We start from the raw sequence: 15,707 nt of genomic DNA, 5'->3' as shown, positions 1-15,707 counted from the left end.
ATACCTCATTGGGCATATTGTGCAAAACCACAATTCCAGCTAATTCAGATATATGTCCTTACTTGTGTCACAAACCCACAGTAAGCCTCTTACATCTTCTATGACTTTGAGAGGAGCTGTTCTGTTCCACACCTTCAGACTGAACTGTATGACAGAATGCTGGAGGTCCATAGTCAAGCACTAAGCTGAGCCATCGTGGTGCCTCGGTCTGGTGTAGAACATGGAGTTTTTTTGTTGGATGTAAATCATTTGTATGTTCGGGGGGGAAAGGTAGGACTGGGAATTAGGGTTAGTTACTGAAACTATGTTAGACAGATGATGGCTGTATTGTACAAAGTAGAGTTGTTCCTATGCCTGCAATGATGCAAAAAATTATGAGTTTATTCCCATTTCATGAACTGACTCCAACTGTTTCTGTGATATAAATATGAATAGCAGTCTACAGTGGAAACCGATGTGTTTAATTCATTTTATCATGCGTGGCTGTTTATTTGAATATACATTTTCAAAAGCACACTTGAGTACATCAACTAGAGGCATCCCCATGAACCTTTCTCCTGGCGGAGAAATGAGCTAAAGAGAGCAAATTTTGGGGCTTTGATACTTGTTCAAACGTTCTTGCTGATATTCATAGATGTAGAGAATGATTCTAAACTTTACAAATTGTGTTAAAGGAATAGTTCTCCCAAAAATGAAAATTCTTTAATCATTTACTCACCGTCATGTCATCCCAGGTGTGTATGACTGACTGTCTTCTGCAGAATGTAAACTAAGATTTTTAGTGCAAGTGAATGGTGGCTAAACCTTGAAGGTCGAAAAAGTACATAAAGGCAGCATAAAAGTAATCCCTACAACTGCAGTGGTTAAATCCATGTCTTCTGAAGTGATGTTATAGGTGTGGGTGAGAAACAGATAAATATTTTAGTCAATATTTGTTTTTGTTTTTTCACGGTTTCGAGGGCTTTTGGGGCACTTAAGCTCAAAAACTCATGAAATTTTGCCCACGTTTGAGTCGTCAGCCATTAGGGCTTGGCAAAAGTTCATGCATGGGCATGTAGAGGGGGCTCTGTAGCGCCACCTAGAAAATGGGCATGTTTAGGGGCTCTGTAGCACATCCGTTTTGAGCTACCATCACCAAACATTGTACACAGATCTCATCAAGCTGGACAACTTTCGTGCTGACAGTCATAAGCTCCGTCCAACAGGAAGTTTGCCATTTTGGATTGTTTGAAAAATGCATGCTCTGGAATTTGAAATACTCCTAGTGTTTTCATGTTATAGGTACCAAATGTGGGCGACATCATGCCAAGAAATTGACAATGCTAAATTGCGAACAGATTTTTGATATATCAAACCGTGTTGCCATGACGACGCGATACAATAACATCAAAAAATGGGAAAAAGGAAGTATTTCACATCTTCTGCGTGCATTGTGTGATTTACATCAAAATTGAGACAAATGTGGCTATTGTGGGTCACGATCGTAGCACCACCAACTGGCAGAAGGAAGTGTGGCAGGTATAACAGACTTTGAAATTTCCCTCTTATGTTTACCTGAATTGCTTCAAATTGTTTTCTGAATAATGTCAAGACAGTGCAGATTTAAAATTAAGGGATTCTTGATATCTTACACAGTGTTGCCATGGCAATGCATTAAATATCATTATTCCTTTTTATGTATATTCAAGTTTTTGAGGTAATTGGCATGCTTGAATTTTCATGATATTTTGCGCACACATCAGCATTGTCAGCCATTTGGGCTGGGAAAAGTTAACACGGGCGTGGCTGGGGAGCTCTGTAGCGCCACCTTTTGACAAAAGTGGTGGGGTAAGTTTCTTCTACAGTCACCAAACATGCTACATATATTGTTCTCATCAAGCTGGACAACTTTCAAAATTATGCATGCTTTTTTTTCTGATTAACAATTTTTTTATTGATTCACATATTAAACACATATTGACAATATTTTAACGTCTAGCTGGATCAGGGAAATTGGACGATAACTCTTGCTTGGATCTTTGTCCTTTTTAAGAGTCAGACTGATCCGGGCTTGCGTCATGGTTGGTGGAAGCTTTCCATTCTTTAATGATTCTGTATGAACTTCTAGCAAAGTGGAGCCAATTCTGTAGCATAAGATCTGAAAAATTCAATGGCAAAGCCATCTGGCCCCAAAGCCTTGTCTGTAGGCAAGGCCTTAATTACCTCGCCAAGCTCCTCCAAGTTTATCTCAGAATCAAGATAATTTATTTGCTCATTCGTCAGTTTAGGGAGTTCTAATGGTTCCACAATGTTTCTAAAATCTTCATCAGTAGATGAAGATGTGGAACTAAAGAGATCAAGATAGAATTCTTTAAAAGCATTATTAATATCAATGGCCGAGGTAAAAATGTCACCACCAACAGATTTCACTGAGGGAATGGTAGAAAAAGACTCTCTCTGCTTTATATATCGGCACTTTTAATATTCCCTTCTAACTCCATGAGTTCTCGTGCTTTGGAGTTTTTGATGAATGAGGCATACTGAATGATCCCACCCCTAAGAACTGCCTTAAGTGCCTCCCAAGCCAAGCCCACAGAGGATACTGAGGACCATTGATTTCAGTCTTTAACATTTGTTGGAATTCAGGATTTTGCAAAAGGGAAACATTAAAGCACCAACTATATGATTTATTTTTCTCTGTATGTGGCAACACCTCTAAACTGTAAATTAGATTCACCCTTTTTGAAAATGTACAGTAATTTCAAATCAGATGATTGCAACACCCTTCAAAAATAATAAACAGTATCTGACAGTAACATTCTCAGCTGTCAGGATGCGTTTCCCCGCTATAATGGACAAATTTAGGGATGGCATGCTAAAAATCACCGGACTTATCTGTTTTGGGGAAACAAGTCAGCAGTATGAATTTGACACATGTATAAGCTTTCTTTCTTATTGAACACAGGGGGAACAGTATCAGACAGTAACATTGGCAGCTGTCAGGATGCGTTCCCCCTGCCAAATCAAAAAAAAAAAAAAAAAAAAAGAAAGCTTGGCTAAGGGAAAAAAAAGAGAAATATGTGAGAATGGTTGCATATTTAGCCTATAAAATCACAATTATGTGAGTGAGCACGCATTTATTCCAAAATCTACAATGTTCAAAATGAAATCTCACAAATTTAATATTATTTATTGATAGAAATAACAGTAGGTGGTTGTGTTCATAAAGACATAAAAACGCAACAAACTTGGTTCTTGTTACCCCATTTCCAAAATAAAACTAGACAGTCTTGAAATTTGCCTTTCACTTCTAGAATACAACATTCTACAGAGTTTTTAAGCTCGTTAAAAACTCTAGTTTTGAGCCTTAGCGCTCCCTGTAGACCTCAGTGGTACGAGTACAGCATCTCTGGGGCAAGCTTTTTGGGAACGTGCGCTTCCTTCGCCGTTTGGACGGGGGCGGGGCTAGGGGGAAACAGAATCCGACACAACACCGGTGTGTAGTAGCCTTTACCCGTTAGTTGCTCTGAGAGCCCGGGCAGATCATGTTCAGATCGTGCTCATACATCGAGTATTCCTCAACAAAACTGCGTGGAACTTCTACCAAATACAATAGTTTATCCAAAACATCATATGTTTGCATAGATCCATCGAAAAAAAGAGAGTCAGAACATTTTATTTCGGGTCCGATCAGTCATGCACACACAGCAGCAGTGTGAGACGATATACCTCCTTAGCTTTGATGGCATAGCCTCTCCTCTGGATCGCTCCAAATGATCACTTGGCTGATGTCGCTTTCTAAACGGAGAAAGGCCAGCCCATGTAACCATGGAAACCTCACACTATTGCCTACATGACCTGCCAGTCTAACCATTACTAGAGATCTATTGGCCGGATTGATCCAGGCAAATAGCCAATGCGCATCTGGTAATAACATGGTGTGTCTGATCTGTGTTGAATCAGAGCTCTGGCTGTGAATCACAGATCAAGTTGTGGGTGGGCTCAAACACGCGGATGAGTCCACAGAATAGGGGAGACATCGATTTTGATGGCATAAAAATGAATTATTATCAAAATTTTATTGAAATTAGACATTTTTGATTACATGATAACATAAAAATAGAGGATCAGCCAGGTTCCACCGCAACCCCCCACCCCCTTTTCTATGTTTTGGATAACACAATGAAATGCATACTGTTTTTTTCTTAAATCATTGGATCAAATCATGAGCAGAGAACATGAAACATAAGCACTGCCGCTCACATGTAGCATGTTTTAAAAATGCACTCTTAACATTTTAAAATGTTTTATCACTGTAATTTTCTAATTGCAAAATAGACTGCAGAAAATGAAAGTTGAGTTAAGCTTTAAGGTTTAATTTTATACCAAGTTTGTAAACATTGATGAAGTTTTTGATATAAAACAAAACATTTGTTTTTTAGCCACACTCAAACAGCCCACCCGTTGGCCAGTGACAGTTAACAGGTTTAAAATGGGCATGTAAGACAGCCTCTTTAGCACCCCCATTTTCACCCACAGTCACCAAAATTGGTATATATATAGTTCTCATCAAGCCAGACAATTTTTAAATTATAGTTATTAGCTCCGCCCAACAGGAAGACGGACATTTTGGATTTTTTGAATATTGCAGTCTCTGAACTTTTAAATACTCCTCCTAGGGGATTCATGAGACTGTCACCACATTTAGACAACATTATGCCAAGACATTGAAGATGCTAAATTGTGAACATATTTTTGATATATCGAATGGTGTTGCCATGGCAAGGCATTAAATTAATAGCAAAAAATGGGAAACAAGAATTGTCCTATATCTTCTGTGTGCAATGTCTGATTTAGATCAAAATTGAGATGTATGTTTAGTCTTGGGCCTCCACCTGGCAGCAGGAAGTGTGGCTCTTACAACAGACTTTAAAATAGTCCTCTTATATTTACCCAAATTGCTTCAAAATAATTTAGAATAATGTCAAAAGCCGAATGCATGTGTCCACCTTGCACTGTTTTCCAAAAACCACCAGGTGGAAATGGACCTGTCATGTATTCCCTGTTTTTGTTTAGACTTTTATGTTGAAATTCTTGTTTAGTTCCCCATTCCTGTTTCCTGTGTTAGTCTTGTAGTCCTTTGTAGTTTTATTTCATGATTGGTTCTCCCTGATTGTTTCCCCAGGTGTTTCTTGTTTTCCTTGTGTATTTCAGCTCTTGTTTCCCCTAGTTAGTCAGTCTTCACATGTGTTGTCATGTTCTGTTTTGTGCCTGGTTTCCTGTGTTTTTATTTTTTTTAGTTTTATTCTGAGTTACTTTGTTCATCTTTTGTTTTCATAAAAGCTGCATTTAGATCCTCATTCCTCACCTGTCTTGTCACAGGACCCATGGTGCTTGGGCCCATCATCGCTGCTTGCAGCTATATTTTATCTTGAAGCTTTAGGCATCGTAGAAAAAAATAAATGTTGATAATAAAACTGTAACAACGACATGTCTATAGCGACTGGTATCAGCCCAGAACGTCTTGGTTCTGCCATTGAAATTTCTCTCTGTCCAACGCCTGGTTCAACCATTTTGCAGCAAAAGTTGCAGTTTCAAAGTTTTTCATTTTCAAAGTACTTAATGATTATTTTAAAATATTGCCAACGCATCAAATCAAGGTAATGGTTACAGAATAATATTAGTGTACAGTAAACAATACAATAAAACGGGATATAAAAAAAATAGGCTGAACATTAAAATGTTGTCTTCCTCTAGGGGACGCATGGGTGCTCAGAGCCGAATAATATTTTATTCAACCTTCAGTACTCTTTGTAAACGGGTATACACAAAAAACCTTTAACGTTATCAAACGGTAAGTGTTACGACAGTAAGTCACAGTTTGCGGATACCATACAAATGAATAGGTAGAGCCGTAAACTGACTCCGACCTGTTGCAAAAGTGTCAGTTTCTCCTCTCATAAAACGGCATTTTTTTATTATTATTATTATTTTTTTTTTATCATTGTAAACTTTACACATAGTTAATTCCAAAAGGATTATTTAGTGTAAATCATGTTGAAGATTAGCGGACATGCGGTCAATTAATTAAGTGATGAGCTGTTTCCTCACAAAAGCAGTTTATTCAGCACACTGAAGCATCTTCTCCATAGTCATAGATATTCATATAAAACGGCCACTTGTCTCATCGCTAGTAAATCGCCCATATATTTAGTTGCTAACCTTGTAGGTTCATCATGGTAGAAGGGCTCTGGTGTGAAAGGAGTACGATCGGAGTGCGATTAAATGGACTTGTGAGTTAGTGCACACAGACTAAACTAGCAGATTACCGATCAAATCGGTCCATTTTGAATCTGGCTGCAAATGTCATTGCTAGTGCAACAAGGCAAACTCTGTTCTTCGATTTTGAAAATGAATTAAGGATACACAGTTTTGGCCTTATTTAATCAGAAGTTGGATATTATTAATAGCGAATACCAGAACTCTACCTCTACGAAGGTTATGATTAGCTTTGTTGGCCATGTTGGGTTTAACTCCCAACACATTGGTGAACTAGCGCCATTTAGCCAGTTCACGTTAGCTGCTGCTAGCTAGCTGAATTAGTAACCCTACATTTACTACACATAATAAATGTCTTTAAAATAAATTGTAGGCAAATCTGATGATACTTGGGCTGCCTGTGGATTCGGCTAATGAATTTTATTGGCAGTTTTGGGGAAAGCATAATCACTGGATACATGCTGGACGTTACCGAGAACAAGTTGTTTTACTTGGTTCTTTTTATTAGGTGAATGCCATTTATTTCCCCCCCTTTTTTTTTCTTAAAAAAAAAAAGTTACTTGATTTAGGTTTTTTTTTTTTTTTTTTAATCGCCCATTGGCCTGTCGGTCTTCTGATATATTTAGCCTTATTATCCTCATGGATCTAAATTTTTACTCGGATCTCTCTGACGGGACTGGCCAACATGTTGAATCCGAGTTCACGGACAGCTCGTCTTACAATGCATATGAATCTGTGAACAAGGTACAATTGATTTCTTTGAGAAGTAAAATATCTTGCGTTTAATGTAACAATGTAATGCGTATTACTGTACCTTTAATCAATGTTTATGAAAGTTTTCGATTATCATTATACTTTATAAACCTCTGTTTATCAGTTTGCAGGTGGCAATGATTCATACCTGACCATCAGTGGGTCTGGTCATCATTTTCTTTCATCTGAGGTAGTGCTACTTTTGGTTCGGTACTTTAAAAATAGCATCTAGATTGAGTTGAACTTGCAAAATCTTACTATAATGATTAGATATTAATGCAGTGACGAACTGATTTTGTCCTGAATTACTCTTTTCTCTCTCTCTCTCTCTCTCTCTCTCTCTCTCTTTAGCAAACGTTCCACACACCTAGTCTGGGCGATGAAGAGTTTGAAATCCCACCCATCTCTTTGGATTCAGATTCAGCCCTCACCATAGAAGATGTTGAGGCCCATTTTGGAGAGCTGGCCGAACAGGCTGGGAGCTCAAGGGGGCCTGGAGTTGGAAATAGTCTAGCCAGTAATGTTGTGGTGGGTGGAAACGATCCCTCTTTTGCCTCTACTTTTATGAATCCATCATCACAGGGCATAGAGCACCTGAGTTTGGGTGTGATTAACCAAGTGGGGGGAAGTACGCTGTTGAGCTCAACTCTGGGTGTGGTAAGTGTAATTTTTTTTCAGTCTGAGCAATTATATTAATTGTTAATGGATGCATTTCAGACTTGCAAGAATGGATGTTTAAGTTGCTGTAAAGTGATTGTGTTTAGAGTAAAATTGGCAAACCAGATAATGTGCTTTCTGTCTTGTTTTCTTTTTTTTGTAGGATCTCGGCCATTCTGTTGGCTCACATTTCAATAGTTCCACTTCCATGACTATTGATGTTCCAATAAATGACATGAACCACAGTCTCTTAGGACACAACCAGCTCACCACCATAGACCATTCAGATCTAAGTGCTCAATTAGGGCTCAGCCTCGGTGGTGGAGCCAGTGTGTCAAAGTCACCTGACCAACCTCTGTCAGCCACACCATCCCCTGCTGGTTCATTGCAAGATGAAGACATGGAAGACTTCAGACAAGTGAGTCTCATCTCTGTTATTAAGAGCTTGTTTAATCATGAATCTTGTAACCTCTCCTCATTTATGTTTCAGAAAACTATGCTGGTAGACTCTTTCTCAGCCTCTCCTGCGATCATATCGCACCTCCCTAATTTGACGGGATCCGCCCAGCTCTCCTCCGCTTCTCCAGCTGTGGTGAGGAGGGTGGGTGCTAAGCCAGCCATGGTGGCGGGTACAACAGCAGACACTGGGGTGGCGATTGGAGCCAAGAAAGGGAAGAAGAAAAAAGATCCCAATGAACCACAGAAACCAGTGTCAGCCTATGCTCTGTTCTTCAGAGATACCCAGGCAGCCATTAAAGGCCAGAACCCCAATGCCACGTTTGGAGAGGTTTCGAAGATTGTGGCCTCCATGTGGGACAGCCTTGGGGATGAGCAAAAACAGGTGTTATAGTTCTTCAAAGACATGAACATAAAGATACACATATAAATATAAAAATTATATTTTAATTCTTTAAAAGATTTAACATGTTAATTCATTACAATAAAAGGGTTAGTTTACAGAAAAAAATCATTTAAGCACCCTTATGCCATCTCAAACTCGTATGACTTTTGTTCTGCTGAACACAAGAATATGTGTGTGTGTGTGTGTGTATGTATGTGTATATATATATGTGTGTGTGTGTGTATATATATATATATATATATCACACACTATATTGCCAAAAGTATTCGCTCACCCATCCAAATAATTGAATTCAGGTGTTCCAATCACTTCCATGGCCACAGGTGTATAAAATGAAGCACCTAGGCATGCAGACTGCTTCTACAAACATTTGTGAAAGAATGGGCCGCTCTCAGGAGCTCAGTGAATTCCAGCGTGGTACTGTGATAGGATGCCACCTGTGCAACCAGTCCAGTCATGAAATCCTCGCTACTAAATATTCCACAGTCAACTGTCAGTGGTATTATAACAAAGTGGAACGATTGGGAATGACAGCAACTCAGCCACGAAGTGGTAGGCCACGTAAAATGACAGAGCGGGGTCAGCGGATGCTGAGGCGCATAATGCGCAGAGGTCGCCAACTTTCTGCAGAGTCAATCGCTACAGACCTCCAAAGTTCATGTGGCCTTCAGATTAGCTCAAGAACAGTGCGTAGAGAGCTTCATGGAATGGCTTTCCATGGCCGAGCAGCTGCATCCAAGCCATACATCACCAAGTGCAATGCAAAGCGTCGGATGCAGTGGTGTAAAGCACGCCGCCACTGGACACTAGAGCAGTGGAGACGCGTTCTCTGGAGTGACGAATCACGCTTCTCCATCTGGCAATCTGATGGATGAGTCTGGGTTTGGCGGTTGCCAGGAGAACGGTACTTGTCTGACTGCATTGTGCCAACTGTGAAGTTTGGTGGTGTGGGGTTGTTATTCAGGAGCTGGGCTTGGCCCCCTTAGTTCCAGTGAAAGGAACTCTGAATGCTTCAGCATACCAAGAGATTTTGGACAATTCCATGCTCCCAACTTTGTGGGAACAGTTTGGGGATGGCCCCTTCCTGTTCCAACATGACTGCGCACCAGTGCACAAAGCAAGGTCCATAAAGACATGGATGAGCGAGTTTGGTGTGGAAGAACTTGACTGGCCTGCACAGAGTGCTGACCTCAACCCGATAGAGCACCTTTGGGATGAATTAGAGCGAAGACTGCGAGCCAGGCCTTCTCGTCCAACATCAGTGTCTGACCTCACAAATGCGCTTCTGGAAGAATGGTCAAAAATTCCCATAAACACACTCCTAAACCTTGTAGAAAGCCTTCCCAGAAGAGTTGAAGCTGTTATAGCTGCAAAGGGTGGGTCGACGTCATAATAAACCCTATGGATTAAGAATGGGATGTCACTTAATTTCATATTAAATTCATATATATATATACATACACACACACACATATATATTTATTATTTTTTTTTTTTGTGTGTATTATATATATACTTTATTTTCTGTTCAATTTTTTTTTTTTGTTTTTTATTAATTTTTTTATTATTTTTTATTATTATCTGTCTTGTTGCTGTTTTGTATTGTTGTGCACTGGAAGCTCCTGTCACCAAGACAAATTCCTTGTGTAAGCATACTTGGCAATAAAGCTGATTCTGAAGAAAATATTTTTTTATGGATACATGGTGTGTTTTACAACATACAATGGAGATCTAAAATCAGTCATTGGGATCCAAAACTTTCAAGATCCAAAAAGGACATAAAGGCATCATAAAAGTAATTTTTAACCACTCGAGTGGTTTATTCCATGTCTTCTGAAGCAATACGATCAATTAACACTTCCTCACACTTGACGTGTGCTCTGTGCAGGCTTCAAGTGCAAGGAAGGGTAATTGAATCATGAATACGCCAATGATACTGCAGATGTTAAGATTTAAAGTGGAGAAAGGAGTTACATTTTGGTTGGTTTCTCACCCAAAACTGGTCGTGTCATTTCAGAAGATATGGATTAAACCACTCGAGTCGTATGGATTACCTTTATGATGCCTTTCTGGCCTTTTTTGGAGTGTGACAGTTTTGGATCACACTGACTTTTATTGTATGGAGAAACACACATGTATCCTTCAACAGATGAAAGAAAGTCATACGAGTATGAGACGGCATAAGGGTGATGAAATAAGAGAGTTATAATGTTTGGGTAAACTATCCTTTTAATTATAATAACCACACGTTACAGGATTAAAACAAATTTAATCACACATTTAATCATGCCCCTTGACCCATTATGTAAATACTATAATAAGTCTTATTCCTTCAAGAAACTCATGCTAAGTATGCCAAAATAGTGTTTGAATTATCTATTTTTGGTCTTTTTTTTGTTTTTGTTTAGCAAATATTGATATTTGTGATTATTTGCAATTAATTTGGTAAATCAGCATATGTAATTTATTTGATTATTTTTAATCAGTTGACAGCTCTAATTTTATTTTAGAAATGCAACATTATTCACGTATGTGCAAAATGTACAGTATGGAGGTTTTTTATGGTTGTGTTTTAACTTTTGCAGGTTTACAAGAGGAAAACAGAGGCAGCTAAGAAAGAGTATCTGAAAGCTTTGGCAACCTACAGAGCAAATCAGCTCTCAAAAGTATGTGAATTAATTCAAGCTCGTCCTCTTTTTTGCTTTTGTTTTATTTGCTCTCTTATCTCTTACTTTTTCTCATCCAGCTTTCTCCTGAGGTGGAGGATACAGCTCCTTCCACTCCTCCATCTGCCCCCAGTCCTGCTCCTGCTGCCCCTGTCCGCCCTGCACGGCTTGCCCCCAACCCTGATCAGAACACCATTACCAACATCTGCACGTCCAATATTATCCTCGACCTGCCTCAAGTCACCACTCGTTCACGCACAGGGTCTTTACCCGTGGCCATTGGCCAACCCCCAACCCCTAACCCCAGCCCAGCTACCACTGTCACGAAAATCATCATCTCCAAACAGATGCTACAGGGAGGTGCTCAGCTCCATCAGATCCCTACTTCCATGGTGACAGTGATCCCTGCTGGAATTCGAGCTGTGCAGCCGTCTGCTGGTGCTGCAACGTCTGCTGGACGGCAGCCTCCACCACTGCTGCAGATGCAGGGCACCCCTCCCCCCCCACGTCTGCAGCAGATGGTACAAACTCAAGCCCCGCCCCCTCTTCAGGCCAAGCCCCGTGGAGGGGCAGGAAGTTCCGTGGCTGGCACCGCTATGCCGCCTCCGCCTCTCCAGATAAAGATTGTGCCCGCTTCTTTACACTCTGACTTGTCCACACCAATTATTGTTACTACAGCAACAAGTGCCAACTCTGTTATCTCATCGTCCACCATCTCTGCCTCGGGGCATCCCACTCCTGTTGAGGTGCAGGTGGAAAAACCCAGTGAGCAATTTGTGACAGACGAGAATGAGGCTGTGATGGAGGAACTTGCCTCAGAAGAGGTATTTTGTTTTTCAGAATTAAAGGGATAAATCATCCAAAAATGAAAATTCCATCATCATTTACTCAGCCTCATGATGTTCTGAAGTCGTATCAAATTACTTTCTTCTGTGGATATGTTAAGCAGAATGTTAGCTTCAGTTACCATTCACTTTGACTGTATGGAAAAAATATGCATTGAAAGAGAATAGTGACTGAAGCTAACATTCTGACTAACATGTTTTGTGTTCCACGGAAGACAGTAAGTCATACATGTTTGGAACAACATGAAGTTGAGTAAAACCTGACCACATTTTTATTTTTGGGTTAACTATTCCTTTAACATCAACAGGAGTGTTTCCACATTGGAGTCACAGTGTGAAAATAGAACCTGTTACTAAAAGCCGTGCAGGAATAGATAAAAAAAGAATAAACACAAGGAGTGTACATGGCAAATATTTTTTTTAGAGACTTTCTACATTTAATCTTACACCCAAATTAATCAGCTATCGCTCTGTTTTTTTTTTTTTTTGTTTTTTTTTTTATAGATGGAGATGGAGGTAAGTGTTGCTCCTGCGGTCTCGTCTTCTGCTCCTAATCTCTGCGTCCGTGCAGGATGCACAAACCCGGCTGTGGATAGTCGAGACTGGGATAAGGAATATTGTAGCAATGAGTGTGTGGCCACACACTGCAGGTGTGTTATTTTTTTCAACAATTTGCTGTTTTTGGACATACTTTTACCATGCTTGCCACCGTTACTATGCTTACTCTTTTAACAGGGATATTTTCATGGCCTGGTGTTCAATCAAGAGCCAGAACTCAACCACTGTCAAATAATGAAATCCTCCTGGTTCTCTGTCTTGACATGCCTGGATGTGTCTTTTATTAGTTAAAGGGATAGTTCTCACACACACACACACACACACACACACACAAAAAACTGTCATCAACTTCTTACTCATGTTTTTCCAAAGCTAAATGATTGACTCTCATACATGGAACACAAAAGAAGATAATAGCTAAATATTAGCCTCTGTCACCATTCACATTCATTGTACAGAAAAAAGATGAAAGTGAATGGTGACTGAGATATACTGCCAAACATCTTTTGCGTTTCATGGAAGCAATACATATGGGTTTGGAACAACATGAAGGTGATAAGTGATGACAGAATTTTTGGCTGAAGTGTCCTGTTAACAACATAGTTTTACTGGATTTATGAGTCAATATTAGGTGTTTTGTAATGAATATCTACAGCAAGAAGCTAATGAACAGTGAAAAATCAAAGAACATCACTTATTGTTGTAAATGGACAGAAATTGTTTTTGTTATACCATATGAATTAGTAATCCAAGGCTTGTTTTGGTTAAAGGTATGGTGGCATACTTTGCAAACCTCACACTTTAACTGCAGTGTTTGTTTTCTCTATTGAAATGATCAGAGTATGACATGCAGTGACCATTGTATTTGTATTTTATTTTGAACCTTGTATTTTTCACTCAGTTTTTGGTCCAGTGGATTATTTGTCATTATGTATGTTACTGGAATTTGTGTTAAATAGAGAGAAATCTTGAGTGTTGTAACATTTTCAAATGCAGTAATTTTGATGATTATGATAAAGATTTGAGATGTAGAGAAATAGTGAACCTCAAACTGTTTTATTATATTTTGTATGTTAAATATAATTTCTCATGTCATATTGAGAGTGTCTTAGATCACTGTGCTGAAGTGCTCTCATGTTGGGGGGGGGAATAGGGAGATAGACAAATATTTTGCTGAGTTGTTTTTTAATGATGTTATAAAATTACTCAAGTACTAAATAAAGGGCAGCCAAAGTGGATTAAGTTTCATTAGTTAGTATGCTGACATCCGTTTTAAAGAAACCCAGTCAGTCAAGTGAATGCACTATCAATACTTCTAAAGTCAGTCAGTAGTGGCACCTTGTAATGTATAGCGATTGATAATGGGGTGGATACATCTTTTCAGGGCCCCTGACTGTGGTTAAAGATTTTGCACTGCAAGGCTAGATAGATAGTAATTGTTTCTGGTACAAGATTATATTAATTTTAAATGGCACAAAAAATGCCTCAAAATTTGTTAACATTGTGTGCTATAATGTATTTAGCAGCGACAGATATTTTATCGCCCTTTATTACGCTGTGAAGGACAAGTTAGAGACAAATTAAACAGAGTGAAGTGCAAACAGTTATGCATGATAGCAGTGGCTAGTTGACAATTACTTTTCATACGTTTCAAGCTTTACTTGACCTCAGTGGTTGGGGAGCACAATGGTGGGGTCTTCAAAAACAGGATTCTGGAAACTGAGCTTTGAAAGTAATACTCATTATGCGAGTACCAAAGCCAATAAGGGAACATTGTGAAGACACTGTTTTAACATAGGTTTACATACAATTTCACATTGATTTTTAAAGGGGATTCAGGTTAAACTGAAAGTACATCTGCCAACAGTCTTTAAAAAAATTTGTATGAATACAATAATCAAATATTTTTAAAACAAAATATTTAACTTTCTGAAATGAGGATATCATACCTCACATTAACTCATTTTATTACTTCATTACTTTTATTAGTTTTAAAATCTCATCTGTGTACATTGCATTATTAAACTAATTTCTGATTGCAACTTGTATTTCTGATGGTATGAACATCTTTTCAAAATAATATATTAGTTCCATTAATTACATTAACTCATTATGTTCATTCATATGTACGCTCACGAAGGAAACGAGTGCACATCACTACCAGGAGCTTAAAGTTATTTTACTCTGTGGTTCTACATATTTTATTGCAAACCCTAAGCAAACTGGCTCAGTAAGCGCTTTTCACAACACATATCGTTTCAAAGCAGCTTAACAGAAAATCATGCATTAACAGAAAATGAAACTGTAATATCTATAAAGTTTTAGAGTCATCATTGTGTAATTGTAAATTGTATATAAAAATAAATAATTTAACTAATATAAAAATAATAATTAACCATAAGGTAATGGTTAATGGAGAAAAATAACCTTGGGAGAAACCAGGCTCACTGTGAGGGCCAGTTCCCCTCTGGCTAACAGCATGAATATGATGCCAATATTATTTACATGCAGTGCAAGTCATGGTTTAAAATTAGTACACTAAGTAAGTGTAAAGGGCCAGTCTTTATAGATTTTGTATGAACTGTAAGATTAATGACTAATGTCTTTAGTACCACCCCTGGAGTTGCGATTTCACTCCAGCCAGGTTGGCCCGGTTGCTAGGGAGGGTAGAGTCACATGGGGTAACCTCCTCGTGGTCATGATTAGGGGATCTCACTCTCAATGGGGCACGTGGTAAGTTGTGCATGGATCACGGAGAGTAGCATGAGCCTCCACATGCGTAGTCTCCGCGGTGTCATGCACGACGAGCCACGTGATAAGATGCGTGGATTGACGGTCTCAGAAGCGGAGGCAACTGAGACTTGTCGTCCATCACCCGGATTGAGGTGAGGAAACACGCCACCACGAGGACCTACTAAGTAGTGGGAATTGGGCGTTCCAAATTGGGAGAAAAGGGGATAAAAAATAAAATAAAAATTACTAATGTCTTTGAAGCCCATTCTGGATTAACTGCAGAAGTTTACATAGATGCATTGTCCTTTGTTAGTTGGCTGGTGAAGGCATTTGTTGGCAATTAATTGATAGTCTATGTATTCCATTTCAGGAGTG

General features: G+C 39.0%; 1 protein-coding gene across 2 annotated transcripts; it reads left to right on the top strand.

Moving 5' to 3' along the window:
* The first annotated feature begins 6,304 nt into the window (after nucleotides 1-6,304).
* On the top strand, nucleotides 6,305-13,837 carry LOC127440629 (TOX high mobility group box family member 4-like). 2 transcript variants are annotated; one of them, XM_051697345.1, is made up of 9 exons: nucleotides 6,305-7,002; nucleotides 7,136-7,201; nucleotides 7,363-7,668; nucleotides 7,832-8,086; nucleotides 8,159-8,509; nucleotides 11,116-11,196; nucleotides 11,277-12,020; nucleotides 12,546-12,691; nucleotides 12,777-13,837. In XM_051697345.1, exons 1-9 carry the CDS (start codon nucleotides 6,898-6,900, stop codon nucleotides 12,832-12,834), a joined length of 2,112 nt encoding a protein of 703 aa, XP_051553305.1. In that variant the 5' UTR covers nucleotides 6,305-6,897; the 3' UTR covers nucleotides 12,835-13,837. The 2 variants fall into 2 exon arrangements, with proteins under 2 accessions (XP_051553305.1, XP_051553303.1); XM_051697343.1 differs by having other exon boundaries at nucleotides 7,832-8,509.
* The last annotated feature ends 1,870 nt before the right edge of the window (nucleotides 13,838-15,707 follow it).

Source organism: Myxocyprinus asiaticus, chromosome 5, assembly GCF_019703515.2.
Source record: "Myxocyprinus asiaticus isolate MX2 ecotype Aquarium Trade chromosome 5, UBuf_Myxa_2, whole genome shotgun sequence".
In the NCBI taxonomy this organism is placed as follows: domain Eukaryota; kingdom Metazoa; phylum Chordata; class Actinopteri; order Cypriniformes; family Catostomidae; genus Myxocyprinus; species Myxocyprinus asiaticus.
The sequence above is the reverse complement of the archived record's forward strand: the minus strand, read 5'-3'. Positions and strand labels throughout refer to the sequence as shown.